The sequence below is a fragment of the Rhinichthys klamathensis genome, unplaced genomic scaffold, assembly GCF_029890125.1.
Source record: "Rhinichthys klamathensis goyatoka isolate OS25496 unplaced genomic scaffold, OSU_Roscu_1.1 h1tg000868l_1, whole genome shotgun sequence".
In the NCBI taxonomy this organism is placed as follows: Eukaryota; Metazoa; Chordata; class Actinopteri; order Cypriniformes; family Leuciscidae; genus Rhinichthys; species Rhinichthys klamathensis.
This window is the reverse complement of record NW_026607234.1, coordinates 183581-204636: the sequence shown is the minus strand read 5'-3', so window position 1 is coordinate 204636 and position 21056 is coordinate 183581. Positions and strand designations below refer to the sequence as shown.

The 21056-nt window shown below is 37.6% G+C and overlaps 1 protein-coding gene and 1 long non-coding RNA gene across 4 annotated transcripts in view; one reads left to right on the top strand and one right to left on the bottom strand.

The window, feature by feature from the left end:
• The window catches only part of LOC130078430 (histone deacetylase 9-B), a 43456-nt gene that overhangs the window by 7059 nt on the left and 15341 nt on the right, over positions 1 to 21056 (top strand). The window contains exons 3-7 of one of the 3 annotated variants that reach the window (XM_056243944.1): positions 2246 to 2456; positions 8569 to 8822; positions 14124 to 14292; positions 15170 to 15290; positions 15420 to 15541. In XM_056243944.1, coding sequence (XP_056099919.1) covers positions 2366 to 2456; positions 8569 to 8822; positions 14124 to 14292; positions 15170 to 15290; positions 15420 to 15541 — 757 coding nt within the window. In that variant the 5' untranslated portion in view covers positions 2246 to 2365. Of the gene's footprint in view, positions 1 to 2134; positions 2457 to 8568; positions 8823 to 14123; positions 14293 to 15169; positions 15291 to 15419; positions 15542 to 21056 lie in introns of those variants that run through there. The other 2 variants (XM_056243943.1, XM_056243945.1) reach the window with 2 other exon arrangements.
• LOC130078431 (uncharacterized) lies at positions 1908 to 2296 on the bottom strand. Its single transcript, XR_008805925.1, has 2 exons — positions 2207 to 2296; positions 1908 to 2071 (listed from the first exon to the last, which is right to left on the bottom strand). It is a non-coding gene; the product is annotated as an uncharacterized LOC130078431 (long non-coding RNA).

The window sequence follows — 21056 nt, the reverse complement described above, 5'->3', positions numbered from 1 at the left end:
ATGACTTGTTACTGATGACAGAGATTTTTACTGTATACAAATATTTGTCTAATACTAAAATATAAAATGAGAAAAATCCTCCTTATATCGGCCACAGCAAAAAGCAAAAAAAGTGAATTAAAGGTTTTTAGCTATTTAAAAAAGGTCATTATATAAATGATTTTTGTAAATGAAACATGACATTTTCGACCCAATTTCATGTTTCAATAGAAAATACATCAAATCTGAGCACAAATCTGTTCACGTTATTTGTTAACAGTAGTATCAGTTGGTCCATATGTATTTCATCAATATTAAATGTGTATTTCATTAGGGAATTTGGAGGAAAGAATAATCACAAATCTCTCTGAGTTCTCAGATGTTTCTCCTAGAGAAATAAGATTAAATGGAGACATTTCCAAAATGACTTCAGTATCTCCTCTAGAGTTTCAGAAGAAATCTCAACAACGTCTCAAACTGTGATCAGACCGCTCATATATGATGATTTATCATGTGATATTAATAAGCTGGAAATTGTACACACCAGATTAATCACAAAGAAAGGCACCAAATTCTAACTATAAAGTCAAATATCTCGAGCAAAGACACTTTTTATCTGCAAAGTCAAAGTCCAAATCTCTCTATTCTGTGCATTTTCAACTAAATGCCGTTTTGCAGATATAAAATCAAAGACTTTGTTTGTTTACTGATGAAGGGAAACAGGAAGTCGACTGCTTGATGTCCACAGAACGTGTCCGAATCTCCCTTTGAAATCGGCTAATGCTTTTACTGAGATTAAACCTCTGAGAGAAACAGGTGAAGAGAAGACAAGAACACGAGACAGACCCGTCTGAAAGAGTGTAAACAGATAAGAGGAAAGATCAAACAGAAGAAAATCACTCAATGACAGAAAGATTGTCCACAGGAGCTTGAGGAGAAACAGTCTGACACGAGCAGAGAGAAACCGAGAGAGAGAGAGAGAGAGAGAGAGAGAGAGAGAGAGAGAGAGAGAGAGAGAGAGAGAGAGAGAGAGAGAGAGAGAGAGAGAGAGAGAGAGAGAGAGAGAGAGAGAGAGAGAGAGAGAGAGAGAGAGAGAGAGAGAGAGAGAGAGAGAGAGAGATTCAAAGGGTCATCGGGAGAGGGAACCTCACCAAACCTGTCAAGGTCTCGGACAGCTCATATTTTACCACAACATCAAAAGAAAGAAATCAACATATTTAATAAAATTGTAATTCAAAATAAGAAAAAATATATGTATATTATGCAATGTGACTTTATTGTGACAGTTAACCATATTTCTCCACAAATTATCATTTTCATTTCTATTGCTTCAATTATACATTACAAAATAATATGTACTAAATTTATTTTTGATTGATTTGAATTACAATAATAAAATAAAATGAATTACAATACAAAAAGTTACATTTAATTCATATTTATAATATTACGATTAATTTCATTTGAATATTTTTTAACAAATGAGACTTTTCATTGCTCCAATATAAGAAATTTGAATAATATTTATATATATATATATATATATATGGCTTCAATCATAAAGTACAAAAATGTGTACTGAATTTAATTAATGTTGAAAACAATAATAAAATAATTTTCAATATAATTCATATTTTTAATTTTATTTACTGAAAAATAGATTACAAAACTGAGAATTTTTCTTGTTAAAGTAAAAAAAAGGCTATTTTTTGCATTAATGAGAGTGCTTTTTCCTCGTTTCAATATTTCTCATGTTACACCAATAATATTTTTTTTTTTTTGAGTCACAGTCATGAGAATTTAGTAGGATGAAATGTGCTTAATTTCCTTTCAGGCTTCATTTTCTTGACGTTAAACCTAGTTGCCTAGTCCTTTCTTTTGGTTTTGTGGTGAAATACGAGCTGGTCGTTTTCTTCATGCGACTCACCCATGCAGAGATAAATGAAAGGAGAAAGAGAGTGCGCAGGGAAGAGATGAAGGCAGACAGCTGTGTTTTTGTGTTGCTATTTTGAGCGTCTGGCCGCTGCTCTACTCCCCTGGTCTGGCCCGGCCTATTTCTGTCCTGGGCTGGTCCTGCTGCTATTCTTGGCACCTAAGCGAGAGAAAGAGAGAGGGAGAGAGAGAGCGCGCGGTTAGGAAGAGTAACAGAGAGAGAAAGCGTGAGACAGATAGAGAGAGAGTTTCCTGTACAGAGGTTGAGAGGCAGGAACAGAGCTGACGTTCTCACCTGTGACGTCTCCTCACTGATCTACCTGATGAAACTCAGCAGGGACAGCTAGAAGAAAACACAGAAGAGACCCGGAAACAGCAGAACCCCTCTGCAAGAGAGAGACGGATCAAAGGAGAGGAAGTCGGGACGCTGAGACCGAGGTCTGAAGCTCAAGTTATGCTGCAGACCATTTATGAAGCTGACTCCAGCATCACTGCCGAGTGGAGGAGGAGAAGCCTGGACACACACGCCGCTGCCATCGGATCAGGTACAACACCTGAACACACGTCCCACGCTTACTGACATGAGGTGTTTCTCTGAGAATTCCAGCATTGGAATTTTTTGTTCAATATACAGCTATTTTGTCAAGTGAAAACCTCAGACGCAGCTGGTTAGTCTTCATTTAGATCTCCATCTACAATGCAAATGATTTGCTTAGTGATTTTACTTTGATGTTTTTACTTTTACTTTACTTGAGAAGCAAAGTGACATAAGATGTAAATCTTTTTTTCTGAGAAAGAGAGTTTATGCTTAAAACAACAAATATCTGCCAGTGGGGTAAGAAAAGTAAAACTAGTTTTCACCAGTTTGACACCATTGGCAGATATTTGTTCTTGTTTTAAATGGCCTATATGTAATAATTGTCATGCATTCATCGTTTTTGTATTGCCAATGTGTGAACAGCTTGTAATGAAACCTAAAAACGACATCTAGACTGATTTGTGACTCGAGACGTTTTTGCCGGGAAAATCAAAAGGATGTGAGCCTCTCTTCCATTATATGACACATGAAACGAATGCTTATGCAATGTTCAGATAAGGATAATGAACGAGCCATTATGTACTGTAATGTCAAAGTGCCATGCAAAGAAAATGGATTCATTCAAACTATAGTCTATGTCTAAAATATATAGCCTATGTCTAAAATATATAGCCTAATCAAACTATCATCATAACGGTGTGATTTTAATTACCTCATCTGTCGACATGATGCCTGTGAACTGCAGAACTTGAGCAAACATATGCACATCGCAGATGCTCTTTGCTGTTTTCTCACCGCTGTCATTTTTTGTTGTGTGTTTATTTTGTCATTGAAACTGAGAGGAAAGATCGCAGAATATATTTACATAGGCTAAAGTTACTCATCTAAACACCGCTCTCAGCACGGCGTCAGGGTGTTCGTTAACAGTAGGCCTGTATTGCTGCAAAGGTATTTCCAAATTATTTTAACTTCTAAGCGAAGAACGAAAAATAGCTTCGCCGTGACGCGAGTAAGGTATATCAGGGATTTAATCACGATCAGTCTCTTGTGCGGAATGTGCGTGTTCACGAGCACGAGCAGAAAGTTGCTGTCTGCAGTTCACTTAACGGCCACCGGTGTCGCTAATAACAAGGGTTTCTGAATTCTACATATAGCCGATTTAAGCATAAATTCGCTTTTCCCCCCTTTTAATTCCCAAGTAAATGTGTCTTAATTAAAGACATGTTTAGATAATTGTCAGTAAACCTGAGTAAGACAATCTTTTCTGCAGTGTACCAGAAACAACTGAAATATTAAGGAGATGATCAGGTAGGCCTATCACATGTGTGAGGTCGTCGAGCTCAGGTAAATTGTGTTGCTCAAATGTCGCTATACACACAAATAGTAGTCATATATGTTATATCCTGGCATGGTTTAGCCAGTGTGCAAACGAGCAAACATTACAATATATAGTATGAGTTTAGAGCTTTAAAATGAACGTGAAAAGCAGCTCAGGTCATGTGCTCTTGGGAGAAGTCGATGAGAAGTGTTTGAGTTCATATCGAGATCTCTGCAGTCTGTTTCTGTTTCTTGTGTGATGCGAGTTATTATTGAGAGTTTCACATCACACTATTTGTAGATGATTCATCAGCTCTTGACCAGGTCAAATCTATATTGAGATGTCTGTTAGTTTCATATGTCACATAATAATTCAATGTTTCATTTAACAAAAGCAAATGACTCACATCAAATGATTCGCATTATGTTTCCTCATGACTCTGTTGTATAAACACCAGACACTCATCTGTTAGTCAGGCCCTTTACAGATAAAATCCAGCAGCAGGTTGCAGATCTCAGATTTATATCCTCATTTATTTCACGAAGATGGATTTAAAAAAGTCCTTTTTGCTTTGTTTTGGCAAGTTATGTTTCTTACTGAATACTGTGCAGTTTACTGCATTTTGCCTATGCGTTGCATAATTAAAAAAGTAGAATGAATTGTGCAATGATAAACATTTTAATCAGTTGCATGCTAAAGTGTTGTCACATTACCTCAATTATTTGCACATTGAGTGAAACAAAAATCTTGTTTTCCAGTACAAATATCTAACATTCCTAAATTAAGATTTACTTGAGAATCAAAATGGCTTAAGATATTAATATCTTATGTCATTTTCCTTCTCAAGTAGGCCTAAATATATCTTGATTCAATCATTTTTTAGATATTTATACTGGAAAACAAAACAGAAATACTGTTTTTTTGCAGTGAGAGCAGTACAGTATGCTTCCAAACAGAGCTATTAATCTCCAGTTTGGTAACTCTATGAGTTAGCGGTGTAAGAGTTCAACAGTGCAACTCCTGTTTTTAGCATGTGTGTCGACTGTGAGGAACTGTTTCTCTTAGACACCTGGCGTGTCTGCAGGGAATGAGAGCTCATCCAAGTGTGTGTGTGCGTCCCATTTAGCATATTTATACTATGCACTAAATGTATGCACTTGGCTGGTGATGAGAAAGTGCACACTAGAAGGTAAAATTGATAGCACAACCCCCATTGTCACACACGGTTTGCATACGCATATAAGCGCAAACGTCTAACCAAATTCATTCCTATTGAACTCGCATTGCAAAGCTGAATATTCAGCATCATTACTCCAGTCTTCAGTGTCACATGATCCTTCAGAAATCATTCTAATATGCTGATAAGAAACATTTGATAAATATTTAGTTGTGCTGCTTCATATTTGTTTTGTGCAAACTGCAAATTGATTGTTAAAAACAAGGATTTTTAACAAATAGAAAGTTCAAAAGAACAGCATTTATTTGAAATAGAAATCTTTTGTAACATTCTTTACTGTCACCTGCTGAATAATTGCAGAATCTAATGTTGTCAAGTGAAATCAGTGTTTAGCAGGTGGATGCGTGTTTACTTCATACTTGATTTGTCGTTTCTGAGAAACATCTTTTGACAGGGTTGTGTTGTGCTCAGGTGTGTTTGTGAGCGTCCCGCTTTAGGAATGGCGTGAGAGGGCAGTTATTTACCCCTCTGCGCTCCCTTACTGCCCGCGGCTGCATGTTGAATGTTCTGGCCTCTTGACTTCAAGTCTGACTATTCTTAGCCACCGTATTCTGGGCTTAAGGCATTAGGATGCTAAGATTAGCCCCGGTTATCGTTCCGTCTGAGTTAACTCCTCACGTAACTACATACCGGAAGGCTTTATTTATAATGCACGCTGTTTTTTAATAACAGGAGGAGAAACAAAGATGAGATGTTTTTGAAGTGAAGGTTTTGAGAGTCAGAGAGTTGTCTCATGGGTGTCTTTTATTGCGTTCAGAGCACATGCCGCAGTATTTTTGGTGTCGATTGACACCTTTGGCCAGTGTTGTGGTTCTGTTTTGGTGGCCTGTGCTTTTTGTGGTTTGTGTATTCTGGGCCGGGGGCCCGGTGGAGCCTCTGTGGCAAGAGTTGGTTTCACAACGAGGCGGTTTTTATTTCATCGCCCGAACGTGGACATGATGCTGATATTCTGAGTCGAATGCAACTGTCGCCTATTGCATGGTTACCCCCATAACCCACCATCAAAGAATAACTGTGTGACCAGAGGGAGGTTTTATTGCACCGAGGTATAGAGTATTTAGAGTATAGAGCTACAGTGCAGTATAAAATGAATGTGGAGAGCAGCTCAGATTGTTTGATCATTGAAGAATTAGATACAAATGTTTGAGTTCATATTAAGATCCCTGACGTATGATTGGAGACTTTGATATCTTGTCAAACCCCAGCACATCATTGAGATCTCTTATGGAAGTCCAATTTCAGCCACATAAAAAAAACACTTTATTTCGATGGTCCACTTTAGTCATTCTAGATATAAGTAACTTTGCAACTATATGTCAACTACCTCTAATTAGAGTATTAGTAGATTGTCTGCTTAATATAACATGTTATTTTGATGCTCCTAACCTAACCGAACAGTTTACTACAGTCTAGTAGTACTATAATGACTGCTAGGTGACATGTGGTTGCAAAGTTACTTACAGTTAGTAGATTGTCTAAAGTGGACCATCAAAATAAAATGTAACCAAAAAATAAATCATACTTTGGTAAATCATAATTATGACATAAAAAGTAAATTTTGACATACTATAATTATAAGGTAAAAAGTCAGAATTATGACTGTCACGAACTGCTCTGAGGATCTAAATGCAGTTTTATTGAAAGGGTAATCCACAATCGTAGTCAGAAACAGGCAAAGGTCATAAACACTGGGTAATCAGTCCAAACAATAACAGGGTCATATATAGGGGCACAGGCAAAAACAGAGGAAACCAAGAAACCGGACAGAAGAATAAACGAAAACTAAGATAAAGAAAACCAGGAGAATGCGTGGAATTGCAGTGTGACACTAAACAAGACTTCGCAGGGAATGACAGAAATAACCAGGCTTATATAGGGTGAGCAAACAAGAAGATGAGACACAGGTGAAAACAATGAGTGCTAATGAGTCCAGGCAGAGAATTATGGGAGATGTAGTTTGTGAGGGAATGACCATAGTCTGTTGTGGGTGGCTTTCAAGGACACTACAGCTGGTGACCGTTACAAAGACATAAAAAGTAAACATTATGAAATAAATGTCAAAATTATGACACACTAAAGTCATAATCATTACATGAGATATAGTCGAAATTGTCATACTAAGTCATAACTATGAAATTAAGTCATTTGACATCAAAATCATGAGAGACTAGTAATAATAATGATAAAAAGGTCATAATTATGGCATAAAAGTTATGAGATAAAAGTCACAATTGTGACCTACTAAGTCATAATTGAGATAAAGTCGAAATATAAGTTGACTATAAGTCAACTATCACAAAAAGTTATGGCATAAAAAATAATAAATATGAGATAACAGTCACAATTATGACATACTAAGTCACAACTATCACATACAAAGTCAAAATTATGACATACCGGTAATAAGTCATAATTATGAGGAAAAAGTTGAAATAATGGCATACAAGTCATAACTATCACATAAAAGTCATAATTGTGAAAAAAAGAAATAATTATGACACAAAAAGACAAAATTATGACACTAAATCAAAATTATGGCATAAAAAGTCAAAATTATGACATAATTCGAAATTATGAGATACTAAGTCATAATGAGATAAAGTCATAATTATGCCATAAAAAGTAAAAATTACGAGATACTAAATCGTAATTATGACATAAAAAACGTATTTTTTTCTTATCTCATATTTCTCTTATTGTCTCATAATAACTTATGTCATAATGACTTGTCATCATTTCGACTTTTCATGTCATAATTTTAATCTTATAACCATGATTTACCAAAGCATATTTTTCCTCATCTGAAACTCAAGAGGAGACACGCATTAGATTACTGGGGTCTTTTCCTCAGGAGGAACATCGAAGAAACTGTTTGAGATTCTGTATATTGATACACTGAAACTGAAAGTCTATCTCATTGTTATCTCTGGTTGTGTTTGTGTGCTTTATAAAGAAAACAGCATATATGCAGCAGTAATAGGTTTATTAGTGAGGAGATTGGAGCAGCAGATTAAGGTCATGTTTACGAGCGCATTTTTACAGCGCTGCTTTTTTAGGGCGTGAGACCAGATCATTCTCTCTCGAAACACACACATATCCTGCACCAAACGCCTTTCCTTTTTTTCACCTGTGTAAAAATACATTAAGTGCAGCTCAAACATGACAGTCACACGGTGTCTCGCTTTAGATTGAGCTCAAATAAGATTTCGGCCTCGAACGGGAGGTTGTTGAAATACCTCTGTGTTTACGCTCAAGGCATTTGAAACAGACCCCATAAAAAGACCCTCCCTGTAGATTATGCCCGTAATTGCCCTTGGGTTTATTTAAAGACTCGAAAGAAGGGTTTTAATTTGTCATTTTCATGCAGCTAACACTGCAATCCTTCACATATGAGCTAGTCTCAGAAATCTATGGCATTTAAACGGTACTTGTCCACAAACCATTTAGCTGAAATGAATCAGATTTGAGCAAAGCTAAAGGTATCTAATCTCAAGTGTGGCTTTGTTGCATTTAATCGAGTTTAAACTCTTTGCTGAGTGTGTTTGTGCTGTCTCTCTCTCTCAGACTCAGAGGGGTTGTCCGCGTCGGGCACATCTGAGGTCAGCATGTTGGACTGGGACCGTGATTCGGATGACTGGGAGAAGCAGTTACAGCGCGAGCTGCTTCTGATCCAGAGACAGCAGCAGATCCAGAAACAGCTGCTCATCTCTGAGTTCCAGAAGCAGCACCAGAACCTGCTGAGACAACATCAGGCCCAGCTCGAGGAGCACATCAAGGTACAGCCATCTCACAGGGAACCCTCCCACAACTTTGGCAAGGTATACGTTCTCTCAGAGGCATTATTAATATATTGTTCAAGGAACGTTTTTTTTTTTTCCCTGATGAATATTCATCAAACATTTAAAAAATGTTACTACTTGCTTTTATACATGTTCATTGAACATTGAATGTTTCCAACGACGGGGACCCATAATACTTTATTTTGTTATTTTTTTACATGCACCATCTTTAGCGTGTAATGTTGCTGTATGAGCGTGAAAATGCTCAAAATTACAAAGTCCCTCCAGTTGGAGTTATTCTCTATATCAGTGTTTCTGAACTCCCTGAAACGCCTCCATTGTGGTCTTGAGTTTTCTTCCGGGAACGAACACGTCACAATATTCCTCATTTAAATAATCCATACACAGAATAAAGGGGCGGGGCCTGGTTGAGTTAGATAGTAGTGTGTTGAAACTGGCGGTTATGGTAAGGGGCGTTGACCAATCACAACTCACTGATCCAGCCGACCAATCAGAGCACACTGTGCTTTTCAGAAGGAGGGGCTTCATAGAGACAGGAACTAAACAGAGCGATACTGACAGACTGGGAAGAGAGGAGCCGCAACAATGGAGAATATGGGGAAAATAATGTGTTTTTTGATCATTCAAGCTTGTAAACCTATTCTAGTAGAGTCCAAAAACAAAATCAAGCCTATGAAAAAGGATATATGGCCTCTTTCACAAAAAAAGTTTTTTAAAGCATTTGAAAAACTTGACATTTTGACCGTTAAGAGACCATTCAAAAATTACATTTTCATAACTTAATGATGAACGTTCACAAAACGTTCTTTGAACATAATTTGGTTACACTTTATTTTAAGGTGAAGTAGTAACATTGGCCCTCATTTATCATTCTTGCGTAGAAACGGGCGTATATGTTGGCGTTAGATTATGCTTACACTCCTCTAACCGCCTGATTTATGAAGCTGTGCGTACCTTTGAAATCCAGGTGTACGCAATGCCTGTCCTTGATAAATCCAGCGGCTGAAAACGATCGTCATTAGAATAGCACGCCCCTATATATTCAAGTCTCCGCTTCCCCCACGCCCTCATTTTACACCATTAACACACGGAAGACGGCAAAGAAGAGTAACTTCTCTGACGTGGAGCCGAAATGACCTATCACAATGCATTATTTTACAGCACGTCTTTTGAATTAGCATTCAATTTCGAATCACGTCACATGTAGGTGTACAATAGTGATGATGATGATGATGTGATGTGGAGTACCATTCATTCACATTAATAATTGCATGACAATTTGTAATATTGTTCTTATTATTACCATTTACCATTACCATTTATGATTTTTATTATTACTGACGCTTATTGTTATTTAAAAGAAGAATGACGTTATTAATATTTAAAAGAAGAAGAATGTAATTTTTATTATTTTGTCAGTCTGAATTATTTTTTGGTCATTGAAAGCCTTTCATTACCGAACCCAGTCCGTGCGCACCTGCCGAGGATAACCCTGAAACGTCAGGGTAAAGCGCACAGTCCATGTTGCACAAAAATAAACACTGAAGTTTATAATTACTATGTTGTTGTTGTTTTTTTACTGTGGGTCATAATATATCATATCTTTTAGTTTGTCAGTGCGTTTGTGGTGTAGGGATTGTTTTTCTGCGCATTTCCGCACTAACTCAAAACGTGCGTACATGTACACCACCTCCTGAGCTGGCGTAGGATTTGAGCGTGCCGTACGCCAACGTCCATATTGATAAATCTCAAAGTCACCGTGGTTTTGAGTGTACGCCAGGTGTACGCTGGAAATTTGGTGTACGCACTTTTAATAAATGAGGGCCATTGAACTCAAATAAGTACAATTTAATATTAATATTAACTACTTACTATAGAGTTACGATTAGGGTTTGGTTTAGGGTTAGTTACTTGTAATTATGCACAATTTACTGTTATTACTATGTAGTAACATGTAACTACACCACCTTAAAATAAAGTGTTACACATAATTTTGTTAGCTGGGAATCAGCCTTTGTTTACAATGACCCCAGATGGAAAAACCACACACTGCAAATAAACATGCAAACTTTGCATTTATCGTACTGTTTAGAAAGGATAATCATAAATTGTTAAACTAATAGGATAGATAAATCACCAACCGTGACTGCACTTCCAAAATTTATTTTCCTACGTATTTTTATGTCTTGTTTTCTAGTATAAATATCGAAACATACATTTACTTGAACTACTTAAGATATTAAGTCTGGTTGTGAAAACTGTATCAAAATGAAGTGAGTATATGCTTAAAATAAGAACATATCTGTCAGTGGGGTCATACAAAAAATTTCATTTTATTTTTCTGACCCCATTGGCAGATATTTGTTCTTGTCTTCAGTAAAAACGTACCAAATAATAATAATAAAAAAAATCTATATATATATTTTTTAGGAAACAATACTTCTCATTTGACATATTTTTGTATCTCAAGTTATTGATTGTAAATGATAAATCTTGAGTAAGAATGTTTAGATATTTGTACTGGGAAAACAAAAAGAAAACAGTTTGGCTGTGTGTGCAAGTTTATCTCTAAACCTGGTTACTTGTAATCTGTGTGAGGATACCAGGAACTTACATGCAATGACGACAATGTGACGTATCCATATAAAACTCTGTTTCCATTAGAGCAAACTCCACCCACACATGCCGTTAGTCCATTCATTAGTCAAATCAAGACGCTGTTTGTGTCAGATATTTGTAGATCGGATGAAGCTGATCTTCCTTTCTGAAGCAGGTCAGTGTGGTTTAAGGTCACCAGTCTGGCCTGCAGGAAATGAATCGATTTAGTCAGAGCTACTCAGCTGATCTCATTACCTCAGTGTGTGTGTGTGTGTGTGTGTGTAAAGCATTGAATGAGTGCGTACATGCAGAATAGTTCAAATTGGGCCACAAAAGTAAGTCACAAAATATTAAAGTAATGGTTATCTGCACTATTTCATTTTCAGTGACTTTTAATCTTAATCTTTAAACTTTTTGCATGTTTAGTTAGTAAAGTATGTTTTCTGATCAATTAGATTTAGATTAGATTCAGCTTGAGTCAATGTGCAGAGTACAGTACAAAGCCAATGAAATACAGAAGCATATAGTCAGAAGTGCAAATAGCAATAAGAGCCAAAACATTATGATGACCAGTCACAGCAGGTGAAGCGAATATTGTTGATCATCTCCTAATAAGGCCATATACTTTATTAAAGTCCCCCTGTAGTCAATAATTTGATCCCTTAAAACTCCCCTTTGATCACCAATATGACATATTTAAACGTTTTTTCCTTACAACAGCTTGAATGTAACTCGACACCCTTCTCTCATTTAGTACGCGATTCTATGAATATGCAAATGAGCCCCGCCTCCACTCACTCACTCAGCTCAGAGATCTACTCGTTGACGATCACACGTTGATCTGATTGGTTACAAGGTCGTTTGTGACGTCAGAAACACCAGCGATTTCGTGTTTTTGAGACTGTCTTTGGTTCACTGCAGCTTTAAAGGGATACTCCACTTTTTCTGGAAATAGGCTAATTTTACAACTCCCCCAGAGTTAAACTGTTGAGTTTTACCGTTTTTGAATCCATTCAGCCGATCTCCGGTTCTGGCGGTACCACTTTTAGCATAGCTTAGCATACATCATTGGAGTGGACAAGACCATTAGCATTTCTAAAAAAAAAAATGACCAAAGAGTTTCGATATTTTTCCTATTTAAAACTTGACTCTTCTGTAGTTACATCGTGCACTAAGACCGAGTTTTAAATAGGAAAAATATCGAAACTCTTTGGTCATTTTTTTTTTTTAGAAATGCTAATGGTCTTGTCCACTCCAATGATGTATGCTAAGCTATGCTAAAAGTGGTACCGCCAGAACCGGAGATCGGCTGAATGGATTCAAAAACGGTAAAACTCAACAGTTTAACTCTGGGGGAGTTGTAAAATGAGCCTATTTCCAAAAAAAAGTGGAGTATCCCTTTAAGGAGGAAATACTCAGCAATGCTGTCGACTTATGAATTCACACATGGTTTGTCTTAAAGCATATTAAAATCAGTTTTCATACTCAACGTGTTGGACGCAGGAGGAATGGGCAGGAATAAATATATGAGACCCCCTGATGAAGGCTTATTGGCCGCAACGCGTAGGTGTGCCGTTGCTTGTCACCTGTTTTTACAATCTAAGCCATTAAATAAAGGCTTTTTATATTTTTCTAGAAACAAATACTCGAGTGCCTTGGATTGTTTTTTCTTATGAAAGATATGAGACACTTTGATAAGGGCCAGATTATGGCTAGACGACTGGGTCAGAGTATCTCTGAAATGACAAGGCTTGTGTGTTGATCCCGGTCAGCAGTGTGAGACTTTACCTAGTGTCCGAGGAGGGACAAACCAGCGACAGTGTTGGGCATGTGGTCATAATGCTTTGGCTCATTAGTGTATATGCACAGATAAAAGTTAAAGTACATTTAAGATGCAGATGGTAGACCAGTCAGTGCAAGTAATGCTCTTGTGACGTGAAGGAGATGGAAATTGGAGATGATTGTCACAATGCAAAAAAAACATATTTATATTTGTTATTTAATACTACATTAATACATTAAGTGTGCACAAAATGTCCAAATATTTATTGGGGACAATGTATACACTGCAAAAAATGCTTTTCTTAGTATTTTTGACTTGTTTCCATGCAGTCCAAATATCTAAAAATTATTATATCAAGAAGCATAGATAAGTAAAATGACATAAGAAATTATATCTTAATTCAAATGGAACACAAGAAAAATAATCTTAGGCGTAGGTGTATCTGTCACCAATTTTATTGATAAAAGCCATGATCAAATAAAGGCTTTTAAACTTTTTTTCTACACAATTCGAGTGCCTTGGAGTATTATTTTGTTTTAGAGCTTAAAAATAATCTTAATTCAAATGGAAACAAGTATTTTTGGGGGTATTTTCCTTACCCCATTGGCAGATCATTTTGCTTTTTTATGCAAAAACTCACTTAATTTAGATGTTTTCCCCCCCAGAAAACAAGATATAATTTCTTATGCCATTTTACTTCTCTAGTAAATGCTTCTTGATTTAAGAATTTTTAGATATTTGGACCGGAAACAAAGATTAAAAAAAATATAAAAAAATCATAATTATAATGATCATAATTATGAAAAACATTTTTTTGCAGTTTATCGCCAATACATCAATCTGAAGTCAGTTTGATGGTCTAAACATCAGCCATGTTGTTTACCTCTGTGCTTGTGTGCGGTTAGGATGGAGGTTTTATCTGTGTTTTGCTCCGTCAGCTCCAGCAGGCTCTGCTAACTCTACGGCAGCAGCAGGAGGTGTTCGCTGAGGAGCGTCGGCTGGTGTGTGAGGAGGAGAGAGAGGAGGTGCGCGAGGACGAGAAGGAGCTCCACAGGAGAGAAACACAGAAACACCAGCACCACAGACGGAAGGAGCGATCTAAAGAGAGTGAGCAACAACCCTTCCCTGACTTCCCCAAATTGGCCCTATAGTTTTTTCTTTAGGCTATACAAATGAAAATGAATAATGACAACTTTTTTTTTTAATGTCCGGGAACTATTCAGCTGTGACTTAATCCTGAAAATGGTTTGATTCACCACTAGGTGACGCTGTTCCTGCACACGTCTCTCCTTTCTGAGTTGCACATGTCACATGAGCAGAGGGAGAAAATCAAATAATAAAAAGGCACTGAATTCATTATATAAAAATATTATGGCTTATATTAAGACACCTGAACAAAACTTTTAACAATATCAAATTTTATTTGTCAAGCATACTTAGAATAGAGATAGCACACACAAATATTTTATCTTTTAAATCGCTGAATTGCAAGGAAAACTATTAGACTTACCGTAATTGTAAAATATATTAAATAAAATATATATTTTAATAATATAACTATATCATATTTAATCTTATTTATTATATTAATAATATAATAATTATTTAAATATCATATTTAAATTAAAATACAATTAACAGATATATTTAAATATTAAAATGTAAAATTATAGAAAATTACTGTTTGCTTGAGATAATGTCTAGCTTGATTACAAAAATAAATATTTAGTAAAAAAAAAAAAAAAAAAAAAAAAAAAAAACATAAATATGAACAATTAAATTGAAAAAACTTACATTTATTTGAATATATATTAAATACATAAAAAAAAATTAATTACTGGTAATTATTTAAAAATAAATATTAGGCAGCTACATATATTAAAGAAAATTTCACATTAGTTCCATATTAATTATATATATCCATTACATATTAAGAGTCACATATAGGCTGACTTTCTATAAGTTTCTAACATGTTTTCCGCAGGTGCGATGGCAAGTACTGAAGTTCGTCAGAAACTGCACGACTTTCTGATGAGTAAATCGACTAAAGACACGTCTGTGTCCGGCGCTGGTTACCCTCTCAGCCGCTCAAAACTGTGGTACAGGTACATCATCACCCTCCTTATTCTACAGTTTACACTTCTTTTCCATGTGAGTGTTTAGCAAAATAGAATAGAATGTGAGTGGAATCAAAAGTATGAAAAGTGTAACGCGCTCTCATGATGTCACCACAGCTCCGCCCACCCGGGTCCTGCCGAACAGAGCTCCCCTCCTCTAGGAGAGACTCCGCCCACCTTCAAATACCCTCTGACCTCTGGCCTGGACTACAGAGAGGACTTCCCTCTCAGGAAGACTGGTAGGTCAGAGTTCAGAGGTCACGCTGAAGAATCCTGTCCTATGATCCTTACCAAATCAGTTTAATCTGAGACACGTTTGGAGGCTTTCAGGTTCGGGAAGTGTGTGTGGTTTTGTCACAACGAACGGTTCTTAAATCTGATTAGATTCACAAGTCTTATACTGTAAGTTGATGTGTTTTGCATATTATTGCTAATGGCTCAGTTTGATTATTTGCTTTTCACTACCTAGGCAGCGTGGAGAATGTTTGCCATTAGCATCCTGCTTAAAGGGATAGTTCACTTTGAAAGAAATTTTTGGTATGTTTTAGCTTACCTCAAGGGCATCCAAGATGTAGGTGTCTTTGTTTCCGCAGTAGTTTCAATTTTGATATTTTTAGGTCAAACCGTTCTTGTCTGTCAGTCATATAATGCAGGTCTATGGTCACCACCTCAAAGAGCATGCACAGAGAAGTCCAAATTAAACATGATTTAATGACTCGTAAATGTAAGTACACATTGATGGCCTAAGACACGAAACGAGCGGTTTGTGTGAGAAAACGAACAGTATTTATATCGTTTTTACCTCTTATAACCACAGCCACGTCCAAGTGATCTGAGGGCGCGGGCGCTTCGGTCTGTGCGTTATAAGAGGTTAAAACTATATAAATACTGTTCGTTTTCTCACACAAACCGCTCGTTTCGTGTCTTAGGCCATCAATGTGTCCTTACATTTACGAGTCATTAAATCATGTTTAATTTGGACTTCTCTGTGCATGCTCTTTGAGGTGGTGACCATAGACCTGCATTATTTTCTTACCCCATTGACAGATATATATATATATATTTTTATTTTAAGCATAAACTCCTTTCCTTCTCAAGTAAATGCATCTTGATTTAAGATTTTTTAGATATTTGTAATGGAAAACAAGACAAAAAGACTTATGTAAGAACGTTCTTGCAAGGTTCTTCCAGTAACGTTAACAGAACGATTCAAAGTGATCTGGTCTTTAATAATGTTCTCAAAACGTAAGCATTTATGCATTATTAGTTTGTTTGACCAAAATGCAGCATAATTTAGCTGCTGTCTAGGTAGGGCGCTGATTAGGTTTTGTAACAGAGCTCAGTGACCTCCAGCCGTTGCGAGATGAACTGATGTGTGTCCTTGCTCCGAGCTCGTGCAGAATCTGACAGCATTGCACGAGTGTCACGGGGGCTCGGCGGAGGTGACACTGCCTAAATGTTTGCAGATGAATCTGGCCGATATTTAATCACTGGGGTCAAGGGTCAACTGAGCATGTCACTGAGCCCGGTGGCCTGTGGGCAGAGCTAAATGGGGCCGGTGAGTGACCCTGTTTAGCTTTAGGGTCAGCGCGGTGAGAATGACCACGCTTGTGCCCACTGTGTGCCCCGGGGCGGCCGGTGTGGAGGTTTGCAAACAATTACCCAGCGGAGGGGTTGTAGAGACGAGACCCGGGCCGGAGAGAGAGGGGTTCCCCGGGACGGGACGGCTCTCGGCCCCTAATCAGAGCGCAGAGGTTAACTCGTCCTGAGGGCGTAGGTGGCTTTGGGTCGCACGGTTGCGAATCACCTCAGATGAGTGTTCAGGATGGTCGCATTTGACCTTTCACCCTGTGCTTAGTCTTCGGGATTGTTTTGCATGTTTTATTGTCGGACAGGTTAAAAAGGCTGAGTGGTTAATGTTTTAAAAGCTTGGCGTTAGCATAAATACTACGATTTATTTTTATGTTTATGCTCACCAAAGCTGGATTTATTTGATCAAAAATCCAGTAAAAACAGCAATATTGTGAATTATTACCTACAATTCAAAATAGCTGATTATTACAATTCAAAATAGCTGTTTTCTATGTGAATATATTGTTATTCCTGTGAATTTTCAGCATCATTACTCCAGTCTTCAGTGTCACATGATCCTTCATAAATCACTCTAATATGATGATTTGCTGCTGAAGACACATTTATGATTATTATCAATGTTGAAAACAGTTTCATATTTTTGTGGAAACTGTGATGCATTTTTCAGGATTCAGGATTTCACATTTATTTTACATGATAAATGTCTCTACTGTCACTTTTGATACATTTCAAAAGAAAACAAAAGTCTTTTAAAGCGGCACACAGTAAAAGTAAAAGTGATGCTTGTCTTTGCAAACACCACACAAAAAAGTACAACATGCTCACTTTTCCGGGAACTCGCATTTGAGTCAACATGATCTTCAACCTCGGATATTTTCTGCATATTTCGGCGTCTCGTAGCGAGGCTGATTTCGAGATGAGTTTGCAGAGGAAGGTGATACGCCTGACTCGATGATAAGACCGAAACCCTTTTCAAAGGAAATGTAAATATAGACCTGGTTTTCATCCAGGCACTGTTTTCACGGAATTTCCAGCATGGCCTAAAAACTGGGAAAGGGGGTCCTGAGGCTCAACGGGCCGGAATACCGCAAACCTCCTGGGAGATTTTTCCTGAGCGAAGGGGTTTGCGCCGCATCGAAGATCACGAAACCGTGGGCCGTCTTTTCATCCCCTCTCAATAACTCAGGTAACAGCTTTTAAAAAGAGGCCCGTCCGGTACATTAGGGGGGGGGATACAAAAACAACGCCGCAAAAGCTGAAAAAAAAAAAACCCGGAAAGAAAAACAGCCTGCTTTTTTGTCAATGGAATAATTTGTCTACGCTGACAAGACAGGGCCACTTCCTGTGGCTCCGGTTTCAGGCCGTACATCAGAACGAACAGAGATAGAGCAGGAGCGGCCAATTAAAACACAGAACACCTCCCTGTGCCTGAGCAGAATGAGTTTATGACTGTAATCACTCTCACAACGAGAAGCTTCACGCATCCAACATTCAAGATGTTCAAGCATGGCTAGCTAAACATGAAAAAACTGTTTTTATGTATGAATTGAAATATCAAACATCCTGTATGTAGACTCTCCTTGACGTGCCGAGGCCTCATTCCCGGTAGATTCCCGCTCAGATTGGGCCAGGCGGGGTGATCATGAAGGTGCCGTTTGTTCTTTGCCCTGGTCAGGACCTTCACGGCGGAATGATTGACAGGTGTGAAGGGGGGGCGGGATGCTGAGTGGTCATGATGTGCAGGCGACAGATCTGTTTGTGTAAGGAAAGAGAACAGCGGGAGAGACACTGGAATACTGCTAGTGCAACTATGACTTACAACTAGTGATTTGGACAAACTCTTAATGCCAAGTGTTTAGCGTTTACTACTTTACTAAGTGATCAGACGCACCATTTTCAGCAAAAAATGTTCAGATATACATTTAAAATATATTTAAAAAATGGTCAAACACATATATATATATTTTTGTTGTTGTTGATTAATTAACTGATATTTCCTCTCATGGGTTGATATATTTTTTCAATGTAAATATATTTATATTGTCTAAAATGTATTTTAAACAAATAGATATAGTGCATTTACAGAAAATCCTTAAAATACATAATCTAAAATATTTAGCCATTTGATGGTTTATAGAAAATATATTTAAAATTTCAGAAAATATACTGTATATTTTTGCTGTTTGCAACATTTATTTTTCTTATACAGTATATTCTATATATATATTTTGGGAAGTCAAACTATTTTTTCCCGTATAGAAAGGAGGGAACTGAGCCTAGAGACAGAGCTGGTTAAACATCAACCTAGCAACAACCCAGAATATCCATGCAACCACATAGCAACACCCTGGAAATCATCTAGAACATCATAGTAACCTCATAGCAACATGCTATAAACCACTCAGAACACCTTAGCAACTGCATAGCAACCACACAGAACATTCTAGCAACCACCCAGGAATGTGCTTAAAACTGCTGAGGAACACTTTAGCAAATCACATAGCAACACCCTGGCAACCATATATAACACCATAGTAACCTCATAGCAACTGTAAACCACTCAGAATACATAGCAACCGCATAGCAACCACACAGAACATTCTAACACCGATCCAGGAATGAAACTACTGAAGAACACTTTAGCAAGCCACTTAGCAACAACCTGGCAACAATCTTGAACACCATAGTAACTGCATACTTAGCAACTAATGTGTTCTAACAACCACCCAAAACACTTTAGCAACACTTTAGCAACCACATAGCAACACCCTGGAAATCATCTAAAGCGTCATAGTAACCCCATAGCAACATGCTATAAACCACTCAGAACACCTTAGCAACTGCATAGGAACCACACATAACATTATAGCAAACAAGCACACAGTAATGTGCTAAAAACTATTTAAGAGCACCTTAGCAACCACATAGTAACACCCTGGAAACCATCTAGAACACCATATTAACATCATAGCAACATGCTGAAAACCACTCAGAAAACCTTGCAGCTTCATAGAAACCACACAGAACATTCTAGCTACCACCCAGGAATGTGCTTAAAACTGCTGAGGAACACTTTAGCAAACCACATAGCAACACCCTGGCAACCATCTAGAACACCATTGTAACCTTATAGCAACTGTAAGCCACTCAGAATACCTAGCAACCACATAGCAACCGCACAGATCATTCTAACAACAACCCAGGAATGAAACTACTGAAGAACACTTTAGCAAATCACATAGCAACACCCTGGCAACCATATAGAACACCATAGTAACCTCATAGCAACTGTAAGCCACTCAGAATACCTAGAAACCACATAGCAACCACACAGAACATTCTAACACCGATCAAGGAACCATCTAGAACACCATAACAACCACATAGCAACACCCTGGCAACCATCATAGCATCATGGCGGTAAGTTTTGCATGGGCAAGAACCACTTACATTTTATTCAAACATATTTTTTTTAAAAAAGAAAAAAAAAAGTTTTTAACATTACTACTATAAATTTGGTATCAGCCACCAGTGGCTTTAAATTAAATACACTGTTTTAATTCAGATCTTTACAATTTCACAGTCGGAGCAATAACTGTAGTGACTAGGGTATTTTGGTGGGAACTGTAGTTCACATGGATTGAGTGCTCTGTTGCGAGGTGTAGCGGTTAACAGGGTGTGCTGGTTTGTTAGCACTGGTAATGTAGGTGGTGTGTACGTTCTCATTCCTCCCGCCATATGGAACTGGTCAGCGGCAGCTAAACAAGCCTCACAGGTGCACATGCGTTTGGTGGACGGACCCCTCCAGCTGTCACCCGCTCATGCCATGTAACCCCGTCCCACAGGTGTTTGTTTAAGGAAGCTTGAGTCGGGCTACACTGAAAGTGCCCTTTAATGACGCGGCCCAACGTAAACATGCCGACCGCTCTGCGTATTTTCCCAACGAATTAAAAATGTGTAAATCCTTCCCGCTAATTGCTGGGCAAATATTTTTGCGGTATTTTTCTAATAGCTCTTATTCATCATGTGTCAGAGAGGGTAAATTACAGTATTTCGCCATTGCCGTAATCTCTGATCTCGGCCCAGTGCTCCTGAAACTCAAAGCATCCGTTTCATTATGATCAGACTTTTTTTTTGTCAGCCGTCTTCCATTTTATTAAT